The sequence below is a fragment of the Artemia franciscana genome, chromosome 5, assembly GCF_032884065.1.
Source record: "Artemia franciscana chromosome 5, ASM3288406v1, whole genome shotgun sequence".
NCBI classification, from domain to species: domain Eukaryota; kingdom Metazoa; phylum Arthropoda; class Branchiopoda; order Anostraca; family Artemiidae; genus Artemia; species Artemia franciscana.
The window spans coordinates 24,025,305-24,050,882 of NC_088867.1; the positions used below are offsets into that span (position 1 = coordinate 24,025,305).

The 25,578-nt window shown below is 35.6% G+C and overlaps 1 protein-coding gene across 2 annotated transcripts in view; it reads left to right on the top strand.

The window, feature by feature from the left end:
- Positions 1 to 25,578, top strand: part of LOC136027136 (inositol 1,4,5-trisphosphate receptor-like) — a 206,347-nt gene that overhangs the window by 168,408 nt on the left and 12,361 nt on the right. The window contains exons 35-39 of one of the 2 annotated variants that reach the window (XM_065704102.1): positions 2,885 to 3,077; positions 8,332 to 8,454; positions 11,351 to 11,535; positions 18,589 to 18,753; positions 20,735 to 20,948. In XM_065704102.1, the coding sequence (XP_065560174.1) occupies positions 2,885 to 3,077; positions 8,332 to 8,454; positions 11,351 to 11,535; positions 18,589 to 18,753; positions 20,735 to 20,948 (880 nt within the window). The remainder of the gene's footprint in view (positions 1 to 2,884; positions 3,078 to 8,331; positions 8,455 to 11,350; positions 11,536 to 18,588; positions 18,754 to 20,734; positions 20,949 to 25,578) is intronic. The other variant, XM_065704101.1, reaches the window with a different exon arrangement.

The window sequence follows — 25,578 nt, forward strand, 5'->3', positions numbered from 1 at the left end:
AATTTTCAAATGTGGATAGATCTATTTATTTAACCAGTGAAAAAACAGGTACAAAAATCCAGATGCCTCGCTCGTCATCAGTAGAATCACTAAAATAATATAATTAAAGCTAGTATATTTATCCACAAAAAATAAATAACTTTTCGGGTCATTCACAAAATAACGAACTTTCGGATTATTCTCAAGATTATTTTCAGAGATTTCGCTGAAAAAGTTCATTCAATGTCTTGATGTAAATTTCCTTCTTTAGTTTTGACCAAAAGTGAAACAAATTTCCAATGAAGGTGGCAAAGACTTCTGTGTCTTCTAATTGCAAACGAAATATTGAGTTTATAGTTGTTCACTCGATTGGTCTCATTTCGCCATGTATACAATGTATTTTCGACCTAATACCATAAGTTGGGTACTCTTTTTTTAGACCACACTGCCGTTTTATGACGAACAAATAAATTTTCACATCTGGATACATCCATTTATTTAGAGAGTGAAAAAAAGGATTTATCCCCATTTGCAATTTATTTTTTCGTCATAGAACGGCAGTGTGGTCTAAGAAAACAATACCTAACTTAGGTTTTACGTCGAGTTTTCATGTATAGTTCGTGGGTTTCTAAGCCTAGTTTATAATGCTGATGACGTTTTAATGCCATGTCGGACCATAGTGTGCCTTGAGGAGAATTTTGAAGTGTTGAATAAATACCAGAAAATTGCTTCTATTTTCACTGAAGCTAATCCTGAGATTCTTGTTTTAAATTTGGAAGTTTCGACTTTTGTATCTATTAGATGGTGATACATCCATTAAGCTACTGTCCATTAAGCCACGTTTACTTATTTGGGCCTCCCCATCACAACTCCTGGGTGAGCTATCCGCTCGCTCTTAATTAGTCATTTACGCATCATATGGTAGCATTGTGGCAAATAAACTGATGTATGATTTTAGCTAGATTATGTAATGCAACTGGGCTGCCGCATATTCTGTATGTTGTACCTTTCTGGAAATCTAATATTAAGCAAATTCGGTCTTGCAAAGTATCAGTTGAGACTGCCTTTGTGGGCGCGTAATTCATGGATTAGACTTCGTTATAAAGCTACAGGGGCCGTTCTAAAATAGATCGACAATTTTTAACTCAAGGCTGTCGCACGAGTGGTCGTCCCTCCTTCAGTACTATTTTTGATTTAATTTCTTTTAAGTGCTTGTCCGGTATTTTTCCTTTCTTTTCTTTCTTTTTTTTGTATTATGTTGTTCTTGGTCTTCTTGCTTTTTTAGTGACTGGTTAAAAATAGATTATTAAATATAGATAAAAACACCAGTAGTACAATTAGTTAAGATCCCCATTCAGGGCTCTGGGGCCCCATACTTTTCTAGAATCCCTAATCTGTGTCACCTTCGTTGTTGTTTTTACCCCCTGAAACTAAAGTTGCCATATCGAGATTTAATTTTGGCTATAATAATGCTACTGAAAGCCATTACACACACTTTTTGTTCACATAAATGTGATTTTTTTTTACGAAGTATCGTCTCGAACTGAAAATTGCTGGTTAAGGCATTAACTATTATAGTGGCTCACGTTGGACTATTATTTGCTCGATTCCAACTTGCTATAATGGAAGCAATAGTTTGACAGAACCTTTGGAGTAAGGTGGAAATAAAACTTGTGAGAACTTTCCCAGATCCTGATTTTCGCTGGAACTTCAACCCTGAAAGGACCTTTCCCCTAAATCAAGGTCTCACAGCAGACTTGCCCTGGGCACGTCTCGACGTTTTACTAATAGACTAACAGCACAGGCCCAGTAATACTAGCTTATGTTTGTAGATCCCATGCTGGATTACTTTATGTGAAAAAAAATAATTAGCTCAGACTTTTCAAAACTAGACATCAGAAGCAAACCTGTATAATGGGGCTGATTAGAAGGTATACTATAGTTTAATATATTCATACTTTTAACTACTGCTTCTGAAATCTAATTCTATATACCATAGGAAGATATTGAATATTTCACCACTTCTTAATAATTTTTTACATGTTTTTCTTATCTTTATTTCAAAGATATAGATATGTAATTTTAAGAAAAATGCCAAATCTTAATAATGCTCGGAGAATATGATTTTTTCTAGTGAGAAAATTCCTTTTAAATCTTGTCATTGTAGACCAGACAACCTATCAAATTTATCCACCTTTCAGTTTCTGAACTAAAAACTATGAAAACTATTTACCAATCAGAAACTAGTATACACAAGTATTACATACTACACTGCTAGCACCTTAATGCAGTGCCAAGCTACCTGAAGCCAACACAGCTGAATACGCTCCTCCTCCGTCTCAATCTGTTCAGAGTGGTTCCATTGCAACTAAAACCTCGTATAACTGAACCACAATCTACTGAACCCATCGTGCAACTGTACTCCCGTGTAACTGAACCCCCCTGCAACTTAACCCGTGTAACTGAACCCCTCTGCAGCTGAGCACCCATGCAACTGAACCTCCGTGTAACTGAACTCCCGTGCAACTGAAACCCAATGCAACTGAATGCTCGTGTAACTGAACAACCGTGCAACTGAGTCCCGTTCAACAACGTGAAACTAAAGCTTCTAAACTTGAAGCCTCTTTGTCCATAATCCGAAAATTCTAGCTTCTAAACCCCTAACCTGAAATTTTATGCTGCTAAAGCCGTAATCTGAAACTTTCTGCTTTAAGATGCTAGAAAATAAAACGCACGCTCACATGGACCATTTAGGAACTGACTGATTAGGGCTTGAATACATTTTAGTATCGTATCGAGGCTCGGTGTCTCACGTTGTTTTAAACCAGCTATGTCTAGCTCTAATGCAAAAAAAACTTTCATTAGCATGCATAATTAACATAAAAATGTTTTTGTGTATTTCTAGATTGAAAGGGAGGATAAGCGACTGGAGCAGATTGTTTTCCCAATTCCTGAAATATGTGAATACATAGTCGAAGAAACAAAGCAAAAAGTCTTTCAAAGTTGTGATAGAGATGATAAAGGCTCTAAGGTGTCCGATTTTTTCTCAAGAGTGGATGGCTTATATGAGGAGATGCGATGGCAGAAAAAACTCAGGAGTAAGTTGTTTTAATAAAATAGAAGTAAATGCAATCTAGATAGTCGTGTCTGGGATGTGAGCATGTTCTGCATACAAGTGTGGCCACTTCGTAGCATAGCTGAAATTAGTTTTGACGGTGGTACTGGTAAATCATGCAACCAAATTTTAGACAATGGTAGTAGAAGTTTATTTTAGGAGATGAGAAGACAGAAAAAACGCAATCGTAATTTATTTTCAAAAAGGTTCTAAAGCAAAACAGATTTAATCTAAGTAACTTCACCTCGGGCGTGGATTCTTGTCTTAATGGAGCTCTTTACTGACACGGCTAATATCTCTAAAGCCATAGTTGCTGGACCACTCTACTACGCTGAGCAAAGTGGTTGTCTCAAAATTTTGACTGGATGCATTTGGAAAATGGAGGGTTTGAAAGAAGGGCTGCTTGCCCTCCTGTCTGTTTTACTCTTGGAAAGAGCACCAGAACTTTTGATTCTGAATCAAATTAGCTCCTATAAAAGTTTCAAAAATATGTCTAGCTATAATAGAGCGGTGGTGTATTTTACGTTGCTTAAATGCTACTTTGAAAACCTGGAAGTTTTTTCGTTTAATTGAAACTCCTAAACGTTCCATATAAGCTTCATCTTGATTCTCTTAGCATCATTAATTACGGTAACTGTATTGGTAGTATTAAATGTATACACAGAGCTTTTTGGCTAGTTCAAAGTCCCACACAACTTACCCTTAAAGGTTTGAATTAATAATATAAGTTGCTCTTTTGATATTGATTTGCTACCTCTTTGAAAGTCCACATGTTCATAGTTTGTTTTGTTTTAGTTCATCATCCGCCTAAATATTTCTAAAAAGCTTCACCTTAATACCTTGATCTTGCGCAATAGCAATAGTTGTAGCAGCATTAGTAGCAGCATGTGCATAAGACCTTTTGTTTTTTCTACATCCTCTTCAACACACGATGTAATTTTCAGCTTTATACATACCATCAAACGTTCCTCAAGCATTTCTGACGCGTCTGCTTGACAACCTACGTGGGCATAGCGTATTTTGAATTAGTTCCATAAAGTTTATATGTGCCCCAAATTTTTCACCTTAATATCCTCAGTTTTAATAGCAATAGTAGCAGTAGCAGTAAAAAAATATTTTTGGGGGGGTTTAGTCCAAAATCCCTCACAACAAGCACTGTTAGTTTCAACTTTACACCCCAAACTATTTCTAAGATATTGCTGTTACACCCTTTGACAACCCGCATACAGAGGGCGTGCTCTGAATCAGTTCATCAATCCCCCTCAAAATTTCTTGAAAATTTCACCTTCATACCCTTAGGCATAGTTGTAATAGTAGTCACAGTAGTAGTATTGGTATTACTAGTAATAGAATAGAATAGCGGTAGTACTACTAGCAGCAGTTGTATTAACCTATTGCCTTTTGGTCGTTTGAATTTCCCTCTCATCAAGTGCTGGAATTTTCAACTTAATAGAATTAGTCATTGCTATGACGTTGCTGATATGTCCTTTTGATAACCTGCATGCTCATATACTTCCTAAAATTTTCATCTCAACGCTCTTAACCCCACAAGTAGTTGTAATAGAAGTAGTAGTAGCAGTAGTAGTAGTAGTAGTAGTAGTAGTAGTAGTAGTAGTAGTAAATGTAGCCGTTGCAGTATTATTAGCAGAACTATGAACATGTTGCCTTTTGCTGAGATGATATTCCCTTCTAAGTATTCTCTGAAAGTCCCAATTTAATACCTAAACCAATCCTTGACGATACCCTATTTTCTGAATACTCTTCCTTTTCTTGAAAAGTAAAGTTCAAACGTGCATGCCTTTCTCAATAACATATACTATGTGTGAACAATGAACGAATTGCCTAAATTAAAGCCATTGTCCTGAAGACTGTGGAGAGGTTGTCATCCCTAAAGACATAATTACTGGAACTTTCAACAAGGCTGAACAAAACAGCTTTCTTAAAATTTTCATCAGATATGTTTTTGGGAGTGATAGGCTTTGGTGGAGAGGGCTTATTGCCCTCTACTCACTTTTGACTCTTAGAAAGAGCACTCAAACTTCCAATCAAATGAGATTCGTCCGATCCAAGGTTTATACGGCTACCCGTCCCATAAAAACCTTATATACTTCGGGCATATCTTACATTCCTTGCCAATGGGCTCTGGGGGATTGTGTCCACCCTGAAGACATTACTATATGATTTTTGACTATTGGTAACAAAATGGCTATCTCGCAATTTTAATTAAACGCATTTTGGGAAAAGAGGATGTCAGGGAGGGGGACTAGTTGCTCTCCGTCATGTTTGACTCTTAAAAGGAACTAGAACTATACATTTCAAATCAAATGAGCCTCTTCTAAAGTTTGAACTGCCATCCCTTTCATAAAAACCTTATATGCCTTTGAGGCATAACTTACAACCCTTACTCCCAGACTGTGGGGGGTATCTACCTCAATAGCCTTACTATATGATCTTTGGACTATTTTTGAACAAATGACTAAATCAAATTTTTATTGGATGCATTTGTGGAAAATACAATGTATGGAGGGGATGAGCAGGTGCCCCTGATCACTTTGACTCTTAAAAAGGGAACTAGAACATCTGATTCCCTCCGGAGTTTATACGACCACACTTTCCATAAAAAAATAACCTTACATGCCCTCGGGGCATAACTTACAAATTTTGCGCTGAGGACTAGAGGGGGGAGGAGAGTTTTTCATCCTCAAAGACATAATTTCCAGACCTTTCAACTATGCTGAACAAAATCGCTATATCAAAATTTGATTAGATGTGTTTTGGAAATTGATGGGCGGGGGGGGGGGGCTTTTTGCCCTTCAATCACTTGACTATTAAAAAAGGGCCTTTCAATCTCCAATCGAATGACCATTTTTGAAGTTTCTACGACAACAAATGCCCATCTCAAAATTTCTATCAGATGCATTTCTGTAAAATACGAGGTGTGGGGGGGGTATCCACCCTTTGATGACTTTGAATCTAAAAAAGGTATAGAACTTCTGATTACCAATCCAATGAGCCCCTCTGAAGTTTATGCGACCACCCCTCCTATAAATTTTATACGCTCCCAGTACATAACTTACAACCTTTGTCCTGAGGGCTGTGGGGGGAGGGGGCTGTTACCCTGAAAGGTGTAATTTTTGGACCTCTTAACTTCGTTGAACAAAATAGCCATCTGAAAATTTGATTGGACGTGTTTGGGGAAAGTTGGGCATGGGAGTGGGTTAGTTCCCTCTAATCGCTCTCGACTATTAAAAAAGGCACTAGCTCCTTCAATTTCTTTCAATTGGTTTGTTGTTTTTTTTTGAAGTTTTTACGATAAGAAATGGCCATCTCAAAATTTCTATCGGATGTATTTCAGGAATAATACGAGGTATGGGGAGGGTATCCACCCTCCGATCATTTTGAATCTTAAAAAGAGTACTGGAACTTCTGAGTGCCAAACCAATGAGTCTCCTTCCAATTTTATATCACCACGCTTTATATAGAAACTTTATGTGCCCCCAAGGCATAACTTACAACCCTTGCCATGAGGGCTGTAGGGGTAACTACGCCAAGCAAATTAGTTATCTTGAAATTTTGATTGGATATGTTTGGGGAAATGGTGGGCGTGAAAGGGGGGCTAGTTGCCCTCTAATCACTTTCGACTGTTAAAAGGGGTACTAGCCCCTTCAATTTCCAATCCAATGAGCCTTTTTAGAAGTTTCGGCAACAAAAAAATGGCCGTCTCATAATTTCTATAATATACATTCGGGAAAATACGAGGTGAGGGGTATCCACCCTCCGATCACTCTGAATCTTAAAGATGGTTCTAGAACTATATCAATTATTATATCTATATTTACTAATCCAATGAGCCCCATCTGAAGTTTATATGATCACCCTTTCTATATAAACCTTAAATGTCTCCAGGGCATAACTTACAACCCTTGCCCTGAGGGCTGGAAGGGGGGGTGTGTCATCCTCAAAGACACAATTTCCGGATCTTTCACTTACGTTGAACAAGATAGCTATCTCAAAATTTCAATTGAATGTGTCTGGGGAAATGGTGGGCGTAGTAGGGGGGTTTGTTGCCCTCCAATCCCTTTTGACTTTTAAAAAGGGCACTAGTCCTTTCAATTTCGAGTCGAATGAGCCGTTTTCGAAGTTTCTACGACAACTTTTTCGATACGAAGTGCCCTGGTCTAAACAATAAATAAATAAATAAATGAATAATGCATTGTGTCCACATCGCTCTTTACTTAGGCATTGATATTGCAATGCTTATGATAAGATTATGCTAGATAATAATGGAACGTAGTAGATTTGACAGTTTTCTAATAGAGTGATCATCACAGATTCCCCTGCGTTACTTCTGTTTATGGGGATAGGTGAGGGGACGACTACATCGTCGACCTTTTTTCTCTTGTTTTTATTCCGTATGTACTCCTTTTTACTTCCGGTGTTGAGGAACTCAAACCTGAAATCACTCCTACATGGGATAGTGCTGCCAAAACAACACAAATGTTACGAAGAAAACTTTGGAGGAGGAAAAGAATAAAGTCACATTTGAAAAAAAAATTAATAAAAATCTGTCATATTGGAAAAAATGACCTGAGCTTAGGCCATTATTGTAATAATAAAATTAACTTATTTCTGGCCCACTATGCAACAACACAAGCGGAGTAATATAATAAAAGCAAGAATTGCAGAACAAAAATTGTGGAAGATCAGACGGATTAAATTGTTGAAGTGCCTAAGGAAACAGCCGCATTTTTTTTTTCAGTTTGGTACTTAAAGACTCAAAACAAGAAAGTATATTGGTGCCACCGTATTTTTGAACAAAGCGGTCTTACGACACCATCGCGGAAGGTAAAGCAGGATTTGCAGTATCTAAAATAAAGAATGCGAACCTCATACAGATCTTTTTCTTTCAGAAGTGGGTAAAACCCCATAAAAACAGAACAGAATGATCACCAAAATTTGAATGTAGTTTAGCAATGCCTTGCGAGAGTATCACCCGAGGGTTGGAACAATCTTACCATTGCCAACTTTAAGCTTTTCTTAATATCTCTAAGAACCTGAGTACGCAGGGTTGATAGACTTTTCCAAACATGAATTCCTAGCCACCGTGTCTGTGAAACAAAATTTAACAGAAAAGAGGCCGCAATTCAAGCTCTTAGAAACTGACTTAGAATTAAAACTAAATGTTTATGCTTCTTATACTTAATGACTTTGTTGGTTCATTACCTTTATACTTACAGGTTTTTCGACATTATATTGGACAAGTGCGCAAATGAGTCAATCTGGTAGAATCCTGTTTTATCTTGCCCTGATGGTGAACGTCATAATTATATTCTTCTATCCATTCTTCGGTGAAGCTTCTCGTAAGTTTTCTCTCTTCATCTTTTTTCCCTTTTCTGTATCACAAGTCTCCCCACCCTCTAATGGTGGTTATACGACCCAACTGAATATATATCACGAAAATCATTTAAAAAATTCTAGAATCTTTGAAACTGGCATTGTGCATCTTCGTTGACAAAGAAATAAATGGCGTAAATATTCAAAATATGGAAACACGAGAAAAATTTATACTGAACTATAATATCATTAAAAAAAAAAAAAAAAAAAAAAAAAAAAAAAAAAAAAAAAAAAAAAAAAAAAAAAAAAAACATTCAGTGGAGAAACGTCAATTAAGGTGGAAACGATCCAGAAAATCCATTTATTATAAAATTTCTGCATATTATAAAATACAAATTTTCCTCTAGAAAAGCCTGTAGACAAGACTGTTTCTCTTTTTTTATGGTGAGACAAAAGATTTTTCGCATCTTCCAACGGGGCCTGAAACACATTCACAAGATAGTCCGTCCCCAGTGGGAAGACGTCAGGGCAGTAGGAAATGTGAAAGATGACTTGCAGCTCTTTCTGGATGCCTGGATACTTCTGAGATAAGAGATAAATGTTATATGTCATTAAGGATCACATCTTTACTTTTCCGTAACCTGATAATTTATTTCAATTTGCGCTATTTACGATTGAGATTTCACATACTTATGGTTGAATCAACACGATCTCTACAAACCTGATTCAACCAAACTGTCTATTATCACATACTTTTTTTTCTTTTTTTTTGTAGGCCTTGTCTTTTAATTAAGTTTCAGAAATTGTAATCGATAACCCTAAATAATGAAATATTTGGAAGGCCCTTGGATAGTTTAAAAGTCAGGATAAAAAGTTTTGTTAATAAAAACGAAATTTAAAGAAAAAATGCGGTTTTCTCCAAGGCACGAAAAGGTAAAAGAAAGAAAAAGATCCTGGTACCTAAAAATTATAAAAATATTAAGACGAGAATAGGAGTGTGATTATAAAACCAATATTAAGTATTATAAGAAAATCATAATCTTAATCACAAAACTGAAAAAAAGTGAAAATACGGAGACAAAATGAAAATAAAACAAAGAGCTGTTGTAGCCTATTTTATATATCCAGTGACGAGTTTTATCGTAGCTACCCCGTGCTTTCTTTTTTCGTGTTAAGTAATATAGTTAATATAGTAATATAGAAATATAGAAAAAAAATATTTACTTTCTAGTGTATTTGGGAACAAGAGTGTTTTCTTAATTTTTTGTTTTGTATCTTTTTTAAAATGTCTTCTTTTCTTTTGCAATTTTAGAGACAGGTCTTGTATAGCCTTGATTTCCTAAAATGTTTTCTTGGTTTTTCGTAGTGGTTTCTGTGCTTTATCGTTCGTGTTCATTGATCATGTATTTTCCTTTGGGGGTATTATTCTATTGTACTAAGAATATAAAACTCGAAGGTTGAATAATAGATATTTTAAAATGGATAGTAGATAAATGGACAGTAAAAAACTACTGGATGGTTGTTGTAAGAGCTATTTCCACATTTTATCATTTTGGCTGACGTTTTTGAGAAGAAGGTAATTGTGTTACCGACACATTGCCTATTCACCAGCACTCTTTTTGGTCTGCTACGTTCAGCCAGAACGCAAAGTTCTTCACATCTTTTCTTGGCGAAGAAGAAAAAAAAATTTTGTGTCGGGTTTTCGGGAATGGCGACTGACGACCTGCTAGTGACAACAACTTTTTGTACGAATCTTTTTAAACGAAAATCTCATGTCTTATGTATGCACTTTACAATGAGATGTATATTTGAATTGTAGCTGACTGTAAGTGCAACTGTACATATTTTAAAGTAAAAAGCATGTTTTTAGGTGCGATTGTGGGAAATTGGGGTTGTGGGAAATTTGGCAGTTCCAATTGGAAAGTTTGATGTAGCGTTCTAGCGTTGTTGCTTCCTTCCCAAAAACACCGGCCAAAATCATAATTTCTAAAATAGGTCGTAGTAACAGGGGCCACAAGCAAAACGCATTGTTACCTGAATACCTTCAGTAAACTATTACTGCCTTTTCCACAAACAGTCATTTTGATCATTGTATTTGACAAGAAAGCAGCAATGGTTGAGCATTAATTGTCTCAGTGTATTTATCACTAGCGTTCTTTTGTTCCCATATTTTAGATATACAATTTTATTAGCACTTCTACCCCTAACAAATTCGTCCTCTTTCTGTCGCTCTCTCACTTTCTGTTTCTCGCTCTCTCTCTCTCACACTCACAAGCTCACTCACTCACTCCTCTCTTTCTCTTTATAAACAAAATAGCCCACTTACATTCAGAAAAATTCTGGCTGAATCGAGTCGTGAAGTTAACGAAATTTAGGCTTTGAATTAATTTTTTTTTTACTGGATATCCCTGCAATCTCAGTGCCGCTATTATTTTCTAATTCCTATTAAATTCATATTAATGGGCTTGATTTATCTGTCGTATCTTTTCCTGTACCCTCTGATCTAGTTCAATAATCGAAACTTTAAAAGACAGTAAATTTAACAGAAATTCTAAGTAAAAGTAAATTTAGCATTAACGGAAAGTTCATGATTGTGATCTCCCTCCATTGTTTTTGACTGTAAAGTAAACAAAAGTAAAGTCTAAGAAAATTTGCGATGCGGAGCCCTATAGGCTAATAAATATATCGAAAATATATATTAATATATCTTTATATTGATGTAGACGATATAAATATTGAAAGACTTACACAACCAAATTTGGAATAAAAAGAAGCCAAAAATGAGCCTTAAGGCATGCGGTATCTACAGAAACATGTACACCTTGGACATCTTAGTCTTTTTGTCGTCAAATCTTCTTTGATTTGCTCTCAATAATTATTTTCGAATTTTAAATCTAGTATTTATTTTCTGTTCTTTTGTAGGTACTTACTACACGCTGCAAAGATATTTTAATCTCATTTTCAGCATTTTCTTAATTTCTTTGATGACGTCATTTATCTACAAAGATAAACAAAAGGCAAAGGACTTAGCTTTTTGCACCTTTGTGCTGCTAATTGTGATTTTGTTTGGACCTCATCCTGCGCTTGTATTTTTTGGTGCATTAAAGGTAAGTTTCAATATTGAAATTATTTGGAATAGCATCAAGGGTAATGCAGGGGTGGGTGTCAGCCTCTCCCCTTCCCATGAAGAAAAAAAAATTCAAAGTAAGTTTACAAATTCGAAAAATTTGATTGTAGTAAAGTAGTAAAATTTAATAGATTCCGGGTTGGGGGGTTGGGTAGGTCTAAAAAGTATTTTTTATCATCAGTACATTATCCTTAAGTATATACTAGATTTGCGTAGACAAAGTAAAGTGTTATACAATGTTAACTTCGCCAACAAATGTTTTGCAGGAGCAACACTTTGATAAGGGATTCGAGGAAAAACTTAAAAAAAAAAATTCTTGGTATGCTGACCAATGGTCTATGTTGTGCAGGTACCGATCTCCTGATTCAATGCCTTCGGCTGGGAGTGCATTGGGGTGTTGGGGCAAATCATCCAACGCTTCCCATGTTTTTCTTCCAGATTTCTTCAGGTACCCATTTAGAAGTATTTCGACTCTGGCTTTGATTACAGAGTCACACCGTTGACCCCTGTTACAAACCAAATAACCATCGACGACAGAACTCGATCCGCCGACTTTGGAATTTGAAGTCTGGAGCAGATGAAAAAAAAAGTATTTTGACTTTGCACCTAAATTAACCTTAAATTACCAAAGACACTAAGAAGATCTCCATATGCACTTTGGTAGATTTACCCTTAGCGGGCGCCAACTTCGAAAATAAGGAACGTGTTTGAAAAATTTGCAGAAAATGAGCGAAAAAAATATATCGTCTTTGGGCTCTTGAAACTATAACTTTCCTGATTGCTATAGCGAAAGATAGACGCTGCTATAAATCTTAAGCTATTCATTAATATGCTATTCAAGATTAAAAACTTGAAAATATTTGCTAATTTATTTATCTACAAAAATATATTTTTAAAAAGACTAGCTAGGCTATCCTCTTTTGTTATATTTATCCCTTTATTTGACTATTGACATGTAAATAGGATCCTTATTTACTTCTGGTTCAAAAATAATAGTTTTATTACTTAGTTTTATAACATTTCTACTACCCTGTTCAAAAGCCTGACTAAACATAATGATCGTATCATGCAATTGATTGTTCTATTAATCGACGATTAGCTGTGGATAAATTGGTGTTGCATCCTTTTGGTTGGGCTTGTTTGTGTATATATATATATATATATATATATATATATATATATATATATATATATATATATATATATATATATATATATATATATATATATAAAAAAAAACTTTTCGCTTGTCTTTTTTTACGGTTCAAGTATAGCAACAAAGGAGATAATTTAAACAACAAAATATCTTACGGTTGCGCACCAACCAAAAGAGAAATTCTAGAAAATCGTCGATTTCAGGTATGAACAAACCGAAGTTGGAACCAAGAGAATACATATTTTCATTTTGATGTCCTTGGTACTTTATGTGTGTATGTTACTGCGAATGTAGTTAATGCCGAAATCTAGTTAATGCCTAGTTAAATCTAGTTAATGGAAATCTGGTTAATGCCGACATTTACTAGCGAATGTCCGAAATTCCTTTTTCTCTGCTTGGATTCGATTAGCTTTGTGACTTAGCTTTTTTAGTCTTATGCAAGCTATGCTGATGAAAGTTAAAGTTAGCTAGGTTAGATTATGTTAGTTTAGGTTAGGTCAGATTAGGTTAAATTTGGTTATAAATATCAGAAAAGGATTAAAAACCTAATCTAAGCTATTCTAATCTAACCCAACCTAACTTAACCAAACCTAATTTAACCTAACTTATCCTGTCATCATCAAACCTTGCATTAAATTGAAAAAGTTGACTGGGAACGCTGACTAAATTCAAGGAGAAAAAAAAAGGTATTTTGGACATTCAACGGTGAATGTCGATATTCACCAATTTGCGGACATTCACGATAACATATATATGTAATATACGCGTTAAATGTACGCGAAACTAAATGTTGACTTCGTCGCCAGCTGAACCATATATGCACACATGTAATGTAGCCTTAAATGTATTAGAGACAATTAAAATGCAGATAATATTTGATCTAGTTTCTAACCCCTTGTTATAAAGCACGCACAGACATGGTTTGTTACAGTGGATAGTATCTGAACTATGGATGAATTAAAACTAGTACTATAACCCTATTGAACCTAGGTAGTACTGTAAAGCTGCTCGTCGCTTTTCAGAATCATATCCTTTGAATGAATATAATAATTATTCAGGAACTACGTCATATTGTTTTATTATTATTTATAATGTTCCTTAAACTCTTTAACTCCGGGTGACGATGCTATTTTAAATCAGCAGTTGAATTAAAATCAAGTAGTTGTGGGCATCAAGCCATGGCTAATTGTAGAAAAGGCCAAGACAAATAGTCTGATTGAGTGAGAGGCAAATCCGGCATTAACCCCGTTATTGGGATTGTATAAAAATGATGTTAGTTCATTTGTAGATAGATAAGTCTATCTATTATCCGTCCATGCATCATTCCTATTGCAGAAGAACTAAGGTAGATAGTCATAGAACTAAGATAGCCATAGAACCTATAGTTTTCCAAGTGCTTGGTTGTATGGTACGGGTAAACGGCTGGGGTAAGTATGACTTTCTTATTGGACCAATACTTTTTTGTTAGCTTATAGAAAGGCAGGCAGGCCTGGAGTCCCAGCAGGCTGACCAAGAATTTACATAGAACCGTTAGATTGCCCGGAATGAGAGGTAAACAAGGCACGCCTCCCTATGGTCTTAGGCAGGTTGAACCAAGAATATAGAATTGACACAGGACCGTTAATTTGCGTGGGATGACGGGCGAACAAGCGTATAAAGTCAAATTGGGACCATCTGCAATGAGTATCAGGCAAATCGATTGATTCAGTTCATAGACTTAGATATTTGCATTAATAAAAACTTAATTCAATGTTAGTTGAACAACAAGTTGACTGGCATTGCAAGAGGAATAAGCGTCCAAAGCCTAAATGGGCCTTTCTGCCTAGAGTTTTAGGCGAGTGAACCCATTTAAAAGCTAAGACAGTTGGGCTAACAAAAAATGAATTAAATATTGGTTGACTAATATTTAGTTGACTGTCTATGTTTGTGTCTTGGGTTTGACTGTCCAGGCTTTTCACAAGCTCAGGAAGTTTTACCAACAAAAATGCCCAGGTAGTCAGTAAAATGGTATTACCCCAGACTAGGAAGCTGAGGAAAAAAAAACATTGCGTTAAATTAATTAATTATAGATTTGCAACCAGAAACCCTGAGGATAATCCATAGACCTTATATGAGAGGGTCACTATAGAAAAAAATAGTGAAAAATTAAATGGGCTGAGAATACTGGCCTGAGCTGAGGGAATGAACAGATACTATTTGGAAAGTGATTGAAGACGGCGGGAACCCCTCCCCGCCTCTCCTGAAGAGAGAACCTTGAATGCTATGTGGCGGACATGGGCTAGATGGGAACCCGTACGAAAATGAATATATTGTTAATATGTGTGTAGCGCGTGGCTACTGTTTGAGCAACGGTCTGTTGTTGAAAATTTTAGAGAAAAGAATGGAGGCCTCGTGGAAGTAAGAGACGTCGAATATTAACGGCAGTTCAACGTTCACCTCCGTACATGATTCCTCCTCCGCTATTACCATGACATGAAGAACTAGTCATAATGACTGCTTCAGACTCACCTTACTTGAAACCTTACTTGAAGTATTTACAGCAAAGACGCGATTGCCGCGTAACGTGACAATCGCTATGTAATGTAAGGTCTCTAATGACAACAAGGTAGGTGAGCTAGAAGATCTTATCAAACGAGTTGCCCGATTAGAGCTGCTACTGAATGCTATGACATTGCTGATGAAACTGGCCGAATACATTGTTATAAAACTTTTAATTCAAAACCCAGTCGAGGCTTGCCGTTCCGCGGTGGAGGTGTTGGCGTGTAAATTCGACAAAACATACCGTGTAAGCTGTTAAGCCAGCCTACAGACACTTGTCATGAAAGTGATATAGGCTGAATGCAAGCCGAACTTTCTCTCAAGATGATTTTTGTATCTTACGGTCTATCCTGATACATTGATACATTGTCTACAAACGTTTAATGACAATGTGTGCTGTCAGTACGCTGCTCCTGCGTTCGTAGTTACCGGCAATTTCAATCAAACTCACAAACAATGGGTGTCCAGCTTGCTCGACTTTCCTCCCTCCCCGTTCCCTCGGTCCATTAAAAAGCTCTGACCACTTCGTCACCCTGTGGTAAGCTAACACTACTTACCCCAGACCAAAGAAGAAGAAGTTTACAAGTTGGCCCATGACTAAGGAGTTTTTCTGTTCTTTCAGGAGATGGATAGGAACCTTCGACTTTGACGAAATTTGCTTATTAATAGATATCAACCTCAAAGTCGAGTCACTAACTTTTCTGCTCCTGTAGAAATATCATGAACATTTCCCCACTAAAATATTCGTGGTAAGTGCCAGTGACAAGCCCTGGATAACGAAGGAATTTTAAACCCTAATCATGACCCGCTGCAAACAGCATGCGACTAGTCAAACCGTTGCTGCGAAGAAACTCTGTAACCACCACTTCGTGAAAGTTAACAGGACGGCACAGAATGCATGCGTTCGCGGTAAAGTATTGCTAGTTCTGACGGTTGACCCCCCTGAAGATGGCACTCCCAGGTCAAGAAGCTATCTGGTATGAGTTTTAGCAATGACCTGAAAGTACAAAAAGACAATGAAATTCTTCTGTCGTCACGTCAGCCAAAGTGAAGACATTCATCGCAAATATATGTTCGACTTGCTCATTACTCACTCAAACAAATGTCGAAAGTCTGACAGCTGACCTTTTGGACTTCCAGTTTGCTGAGATACCTGAATTTGCACTTTGTAGGGTACTGCAGAAGTTAAAAAAGAACTGTGCTTCATATCCAAGAGAATTGCCAGTCAAACTTGTAATTGAATATCCACCATTCCTGGCTAAATCTTCGGCGCCCGTTATAAATCAGTCCTTCAACGATCAAATCTTCCCTCAAGCATGGAAGAGAGCATATGTTCGGGCTATACCTAAAGTGAAGGACCCGAAATCATTTGAACAACTCTCCAATTCCAGTTACTCCAAATCTCGCCAAGGTCATCAAATCTTTTATGTATCGTGAACTTTCGACGCAATCCACCCTTGCCAATATGGCTGTTTGAAAAGAAGCAGCCCTATCCATTATGAAGCGAATGAATCGCTTCAGCAATTCATTTAGTCCGTTTTATACAGGTGTCATTAATCATGATTAGTTTTTTCTTCTTTTTTTCCTGGGCTGTAAGAGGTAACGTAATTTAGTTGAGGCTTTTGCCAATACTATGAAAGCTGTTTTAGATAAATGAATCTTGAATCGTTAAACTTCTTCCTACTTTCAAGTCTTGCTGTATCGTTCTGTAAGGGAAACTCTTAAAATAATGTTAAAATTTTGGCTCAGTGACTTTACAGATCTGAAACTAATGAATCCATTGATGCAAGCATTTCGGTGGTTACAGTTGGTGGTTACAAACATCTTTCTGGTGATAGTTACAGCTTTAGGCTTGTCAAAAAGTTGATATTTCAGAGGGAATATAATCAAGAAGACAGAAAAAAAGATTATCCAAAAAAGATATAAAAAAAAAATAGCATTTTCAATAGAGAAATTTTATTTCTCGGCTTTAGTGTTTGAAAATAATAAATATAAAAGATAAACATAAATGGAATAACTATGAAAGGAATAACAAATATAAAATAGGTATGAAAAAATTATAAATGTATGAACGATATATATATATAAAAGAATCGTCGAAATCATAGGATGTTTCTGCTGCTAATATTCACGAATCAGTCATTTAATGTCTAGTGTAGCTGTAACTGGCTTCTTATTCCAGTGCAGCCGAGGAAGCTTAAACGGTTAATCATCAATACTTTACAATTATGACACGCTTTACGTTAAAAAATTCGGCTTTTTCTTAGTGTTAGGGAATTTTCTTTAATTTAGGGGTAACTTTAATTGCCCTAGGACCGAAACTTTCTCTGTAATACAAAAAAAAAAAAAAAATTCTGGTAAGCTGAGGCTCTAAACCGTTTCTATCTTAATTATGACTACTGAGCCAGGTGGCTTCGCCACCGGTACTCGGCTCGCGGCAGGGTTCTATATATGGATTTTCATTGTCGCTCGTCTTCTAACTGCATAGAATATATCCTTTTCTTTATGTCATGGCGTCACCGCTTTTTGATGTCATAACGTCACCACAGGCTCGTTACAACCACCCTGGGAAAAAATATGAATTTTTCCTTAAAGTCTTGACCTATTTAGATCGTTCTTGTGACCTGAAATGTCAATGATGTAATATATATTGTAATCATTAATCGTTTGTCTATCTTCTTGATTTTTGATTTTGATTATTTTAGACAATGGAGCAATGCCCTTTGCTTTAGTTGCTCGTATTAGTGCTGTGGCAACTGATGGTCAAGGTTGTAGATTTTCACGTCTTATCACGTTTGATTGTTTTGGTGTTGGTTCCAAAGAATCATCATTTATAGTAACTGTAACTGAATTTTTTTGTTTTTTTGTGCCTTCCTACGGACTTTGCGATAAATAAATAACTGATTACGCTATTTTACGTTTACGGAAACTTAGCTTTCTTATTTATAATATGAATATCATATAACGTCATATAAGGAAAGTTTTATGTTAGTACGTGCCGTCATTGCAATATAAGAACACTTTCATTTTAAAATTTCATGTACTAAACATGAAGCCACTTACAAAAAGCAAAATCAAGGCTCTTGACGAATTTTTTTCAGACTTTTGACCTATCTAGATCTTTTTTTTATGCAAGGATATCCGAAAATACCAATTTTCCCGAAAAAATATCAAGTTGTTTCTGAGAATATATATATATATATATATATATATATATATATATATATATATATATATATATATATATATGTATACATTTATATATTGATGGTTTTATATTTTTATTTTTATTTGTATATATATTTCTTCGCTTCGTCATTATACATGTATTCGATCTAGGTGGTTATCAAGGTTGTCCATATAGTGAGCATTATGGGCAACTACGGGATGTTTCCTAACACTTTCATTGAAGCTGTAAAAAACTACGAGCTGGTATATCACTTCCTGTATCTAGTGGTCAGCTTGGTCGGTCTCATCATTCATCCCTTCTGCTATGCATTTTTGGTAAATATTGTAATTTGTTTATACCTTAATCATAATCTATTAATTTGCAATATATATTAACTTAGAGTATAGAATAGAGACCTAGGAAAATTAGTACGTTTGCATGTGCAGCTAATGTATATGGAGTGCAGAAATGTCTTTTCATTCATCTCAGAAATTCAGACGAATCTCTAATCTTAACGCTTGTCTCTCCAAAACAATCTGTGTCTGCGAGGAGGTTAGTTTTAAGTTTACCTGCATTTTTAAATCGGTTTACGAGCCACAGAAATAGATTTATTTTTTTTCTTAGGATAGAATAATCTTTTTGCTTGCATTTTCATGGCCAACTTACTAGATTTCTTTTTTTTGGGGGGGAGAGGGGGGGGGTGAGCTAAACCCCTCCTCCCATCCCAGTTAATCTTGAGAGTGGTAATTGGGGTTTGTTGGAAGGGTAGCAAAAAAAATTAAACTCACTTTTCCTAATCCTAATTTTCTTTAAATTAGTCCGTCCGTGGCATAACATTAGGCATTTTACCCTAGCATTGTTGTCTGAAAGGCAAGGCTATGAAATTTTACCTTTTTTTTTGATAACTTTTTTTTTTGCTAATTCCCGCTACTTCGCCCCAGAAAAACAATATTTTTACCAGAAATGGGTATTTCCTACGCTCCGAGTTTTACTCTTCTTTTTGTAAGGGAAGAGCCTTTAAAGTGGCTTTTTTAAGTTACTGGTTTTGCTGGGTTTTGTATTGGCTATATTGTTTATAAGGAATAGGCACAAAAACTAATACAAACCCGCAAAACCATCCAATTTGTGTATGCACCTTACAGCTATATCCAGCTATATTCTTATCGTCAAGTTGGTAAATGTAAGTCCGTAAATATTATTAATTTGAATTATCGGTGGTATTAAAAAAAAGTGCTATGTTAAGTTGTAAAAAAATTGTTTTTGGCTATTACTTTTAAGCTTTAATGAATCGCAAGTAATATTTGGTCAAATGTTTTTCTATGTATGGTGTTTTTGTTTGGGGGGGGGGGGGTAAATTTAGTGTAAGAATATACAATTAAAGCCGAACAAACGTTTTCTGTTGAAAACATTTTTTGTACTTTCTAAAGTGTTATGTTTAGCTTGTATGTGCTTTCTCGAAAAAAAAAAAAAAAAAAAAACAGCTGTTGAAACATAGAAGCAACTATCGGTTCAAACAGAGTTCATAAATTTTGTAAATTAGAATACTCTATTTAGTCGAAGGTGTTTAATACTATTATAATGACTTACAGTCTTTCTACATGTAAAAACAGAGATGGAAAAGCGAAGCAGTATTTGTTTAAAGTGATGAAGTATTTGAACTGAAAAATGGAAAGTTGTAACAGAGATGGAAACAGTTGGTTGGTATGAAAAAATATAACTATTGAACATTTTGGAAAATGTTCAATAGTTATGTTTTTCTATGCCGATCAACTATTTTTCAGACTCGGACGTTCATCTACGGTGTTTGGACCTATTATCACAACAAGAATTCATGTGTGCAATAGAAAGAAAACGTTGTAAGCGTCACATTGGCTTTTATTGTCATATCCTATCCCTTGTTTTAACCTCAGCTGTTTCTTGGGAAGGAGACTTACCGAAAATTGTGCGCTAAAAAGAATGCTTGTCGATTAGGTAAAAGTTGCTTTCACTTCTAAACATTTTCATTCGGCAATTTCTAGTTATCTGATCTTAGGGCAGTAAGATATAATAATTTAATATGATTTAGACATAAAGTTCGTTCGTATGGTTTTATTTGCTAATTAGGAATTTAGATTTGCGACTCTCTCTCTCTCTCTCTCTCCTCTCTCTCTCTCTCTCTCCTCTCTCTCTCTCTCTCTCTCTCTCTCTCTCTCTCTCTCTCTCTCTCTCTCTCGCTCTCTCTCTCTCTCTCTCTCTCTCCCGCACTCATTCGTTTTTCTTGTTTTTTTTTGTGTGTATTTTAATGCTTTGTGTTCATTATTTCGTATTCTTTTTAAGCTTTTGGACGTGATTTATCGGGAAGAAACACTAAAGAATGTCATTCAATCTGTTACGAAAAACGGACGATCAATTATTCTCACTGCTGCCCTCGGCTTTGTTCTAGTCTACTTATTTTCAATCGTCGGATTCATATTTTTTCAAGATGATTTCCAACTGGAAATTGAGCCAATTGTTCGGCCTAGTTGTGGCGATGTCTCTGAATTTGAATCCGGTGAGTATCTTCATCTGACTATTTGCGTATCTCCACAGACAAAAATGTTGGTCCAACACTAATTCGGAAGAGGGGACGGGGGTGCTATATAACTAACTTCAAAAATATGTCAAATATGTAAAAATAAGTCAAGTCGAAAACAAACAGAGGTCAATTAAAAAAAAAATATCATGGAAAAATATTTAAAGAAGGAAAGTGCCTTGTTAAAATCTAAAACGAGCTAATTAGTGATGTAATGACTCAGGTGTCAGAAATGGCTATGAATGAGTATTTAAACAAACCTAAAACGACCATAAATTAAAATGAATAATACCGTGGATGAATTGATCAAAGAGTTTGGGCAACTTATAAGAGTCGAAAGTGGCACTAATGTCTAAAAGAAAAAATAAACATCAACGTCATCTATCCTTTGGCATTTTTTTGCATTATTTTCAAGTTTCGCAATTGCGTTTTTTTTCAGAAAGTGACATCAGACACTTATTAATACAATAATTTTGATGATTACGCAAACTACACTAATCTTGTCTTATTATCGCTATGAAAAATGCCGAGAAATGCCAAACGCTAGGTGGCATTGGTGCTTTTTTTGTCGACATTAGCACCAGTTTCCAGTATTGTAAGATACCCATACTCTTTTGAATAGATGAAATCTACAACGAAAAGAAATTAAAAGGAATAAACAAGTCAAACTTAAAACAAACATGAGTGAACACAAAAAAGAGTAAGGCTACTGCCCCTTCAAACCCTATGAAGCCTATGAAGATTAATCTGTCACTTGTACTTCACTGAAAGCGATTTACATTGCGAGCAGCTTGTTCTACGTTTGTCAAAACATTGACTACTACCACAAATAAGAGTAATGTTATTCCCTCCTTCCTCTCAAACCCCTGAAAGGCTCCAGTTTTATTCGCAATCTGCTGAAAACAATAAGTATTGTGAACGGTGTGGTCTTTACTTCATATAATACTCAAAATAATAAGAACGGCAACAATAAAGAAAATTTTGACACTAATCAAAATAACAGCAAAGAATGGACGGTTTCACCTGTTATGTGTAAGTTTGGCATGACAATTCACTTTAGTTTATTCTTTTCGATTTTCGTTTACTAATTCATAGTAATTTATGTTCGCTTTAAGTTTAACCAATTATATGTCTGCATTTCTGCTCTTTTTAGGTTTTAACATGGATTTTAATATTCTTTAAAACCTTCATTTTTGAGAAATGTTTTATTTTTTAACTGTAAGAAAAACATTCGTTAAAATGTAAATTGTCTAAAGCTACAGTTCTTGAAAATAATATTTTCAGATTTAGAGGACCGGGGTCTACCTCGGCCCTCGATTAAGTTAATTGTGAAAAAAATCAATCCCGAAAATACAGATTATCTAAAAAATTTGATTTTTAAAAATAATTTTTTTCAGTATGGGAGTATGGGATGGAACGAGACAGAAGAAGATTAAGTTAACTCTAAGCAAAATAATGCCTAAAATATACACTATCTAATGATGCAGTTCTTGGGAATAGTTTGTTTCAGGTTTAGAGTATGGGATAGGGCGAGTTAGTAGAGAATTAAGTTGATTGTAAGAACAATAATCCCTAAAATACAGATTATCTAAATATACAGTTTTTGGAAATAATGTTTTTTCAGATTTAGAGTATGGGATAGAACGAGGAAGGAGAGGAGTAATGAAAATGAATCCCTAAAATACAGATTATCTAAAGATACAGTTCTTGCAAATTTTTTTTCGAATTAGAGTATGGGATTTAACGAGACAACAGAAGATCAAGTTAATTGTCAGCAAAGTCATACCTAAAATACATGCCATCTGAAGATTGAGTTCTTGGAAAGAATTTGCTTCAGGCTTAGAGTATGGGATAGAGCAATACAGCAGACAATTAAGTTAATTGAAAGAACAATAATCCCTAAAATACAGATTACCTAAAAATACAGTTCTTGGAAATATTTTTTTTCAGATATAAAGTGTGGATAGAACGAGGAAGCAGAGGATTAAGATAATTGTAAGAAAATCACTACTACTACTACTAACAACTCGCCACTGCACCGAGCCGGCTGAGGCCAATACAGCATCGCTTGCTCCTCCTCCATCTGAATCTGTTCAAAGCATCCCTCTTTACACCCTCCCAGGAGATCTCATCTCCTATAAATCTTTCTTTATGACATCCTTCCACCCCAACCGCGGAAGATCTGCTTTCTGTTAAGCCCTAAACGGTTGGCCGACAAGGACAATCTTTGACAATATGCCATCCTTCATCTGCAGAACGTGCCGTAGCCATCTCAACCTTTCTCTCATTACAGCCTTAGAAAGTGGGATTTATCCACACTTTTCTCAGCCAGGTACCCAGAACAATCCGAAGGCAATTTCTGTGGAAAATATGTAGCAAATCTTCATCTGCTTTTCGGAGCGCCCATGCTTCTGAGCCATATTTGACAACTGTCATCACTGTAGCTTCCAATATTCTAATCTTGGTTTGCACCCTTATTTTTCTATTCCTCCAAACTTTTTTTTAACTGTGAAAAAAAAACCTGAACCTTGGCTATTCTACTTTTATTATTTTACTGCTCCCACCTTCTTTACTAATAATACTACCAAAGTAAGTGAAGCTTTCCACCTGATCAATCATTTCATTGGCCAACGTCACCTTTTCATCTTCACTTATTCCTAGCCTTGGTGAGTTAGTCTTCTTAAAACTCATTTTCAAACCTATTCCAACACCCTGAATTTGCAAAGTCTCTAAAAGTTCATTCATTTTGCTTGTACTCCCATCTAGGATGCTTAAATCGTCAGCATAATCTAAGTTCAGGAGAATTTTCCATTGCCTTTCATGTGCTTCATAAGACAAAATCCATCAAAATGATTCATGGGCAGGTTGATAAAATACAACCCTGCTTAACTCCTGATTTAATACGAAACCAGCTGCTGACCTCATTTCCTACTTTAACCGCAGCAATATTGTTCTCGTACATAGCACTAATCACTTTAATGTATTTGTCTGATATACCATACACGGATAAAAACTTTGCTAAAGCTCTTCTATCAACAGAATCGATCGCTTCCTCATAATCTATAAAAGTGAAGACCAAAGGTGTTTGATAACTCAAGCTCTTCTCAATTATTAACTTAAGAGTGAAAATTTGGACGACAAATCCTCTACCTTTTCTAAAACCGTACTGTTCTTCTCTTAAAACTTTGCCTAACGCATCTCTCAGTCTAAAATTTATGATATTGCTAAGTAATTTGCTACCTACAGAGACCAGGCCAATGCCTTGATAATTACCTCACTCACTCTTATCACCTTTCTTATACAGTGGGCTACTTAAGGTTTTTCTAAAATCGCTAAGTACTTCCGTTTTTTTCAAAAATCTTATTCATAATCTTCAATAATTTATTTCTAACCTCTGAGCCACCATATTTAAGAAACTCATTTATCAGACTTTCAGCACCTGGAGCCTTATTGTTTTTTAATCCTTTTAGTACTGTCGGTAATTCTTCCTCACAAAACAAATCATTCCTTTACAGCCAAGGTAGCACCAACTTTTTTTATTTTCTTCTATATGTTTTCCTGCAACTGTATCTTGGTTTAGCATTTTCTCAAATTTTTTTGTCCATCTCTCTTTAACCCTTTCCATATCACTAATTGTGGCCAAGTTCTTATATTTAACTGGGACAAGTCCAGATTGACTACTCTCTTTTAATTTATAAATATGCCAGTAGATTATTTTACTATTATGCCGTCCAGCCGCAACTTCAAGATCCTCGACAATTCATATTCATGGCCTCCACTTCACATCTCCTTAGTTCATGTTTTAAAGCTTTCTCCTCTCTCTTTACATTCCTTTTGTTTTCATATGACTATCACTCAGATAATTCTTGTACAAGCCCCTTTTCCTCTCAATTAAACATAAAGCCTTTTCTCGAATCTTCGTAGTTGTGGTCCTAACTTTCTTCCCCAAGATACTATCAGCAACTTCACAAATTGTTTTCCTAAAGTTAATCCATCCATCGTCCACATTGTCAAATTTTAAACTCTTTACTTTAGTATTCAACTGTTCCTAAAAAGTTTCTCTCAAATTCTCATCTTGAAGTCTACCAATAATATAACTTCCCGGAAGGTAGCTACTCTTCCGAAATTTCAGCTTTAAATTAACCCTAGACACTACCATTTGGTGATCTTTACTTTTAACATAAAAAAAAAATCAATCCCATATACCCTAGTTTCTTGTATTGATCCTGCCAGTCTTCGGTTTATAATAAAATAATCAATAACGTCTGCTGTCTTACCATCACGTGAATACCATGTTAACTTATGTGCTATTTTATGACCAAACGCTGCATTGTTTATAACTAGATTGTTATACCTACACCAAATTTACCTTGGCTAGGATATCATCTACTCCTGTCTCTATCGACTTGGGCCTTAGAATATCCTAATAAAAACGCCATATTTCTACCTGAGACCCAGTCTATATGCTCCTGTAACTGTAAGTAAAGTTCATCTAAGTCACTAATATCTCCGTCAATCGGTTTTACGGGGGCTTACACTACTACGACTGATACCCTGCACTTTTTAGTCATAAAATGAGCAATTAGTATTCTATTATTATTACCTTCCC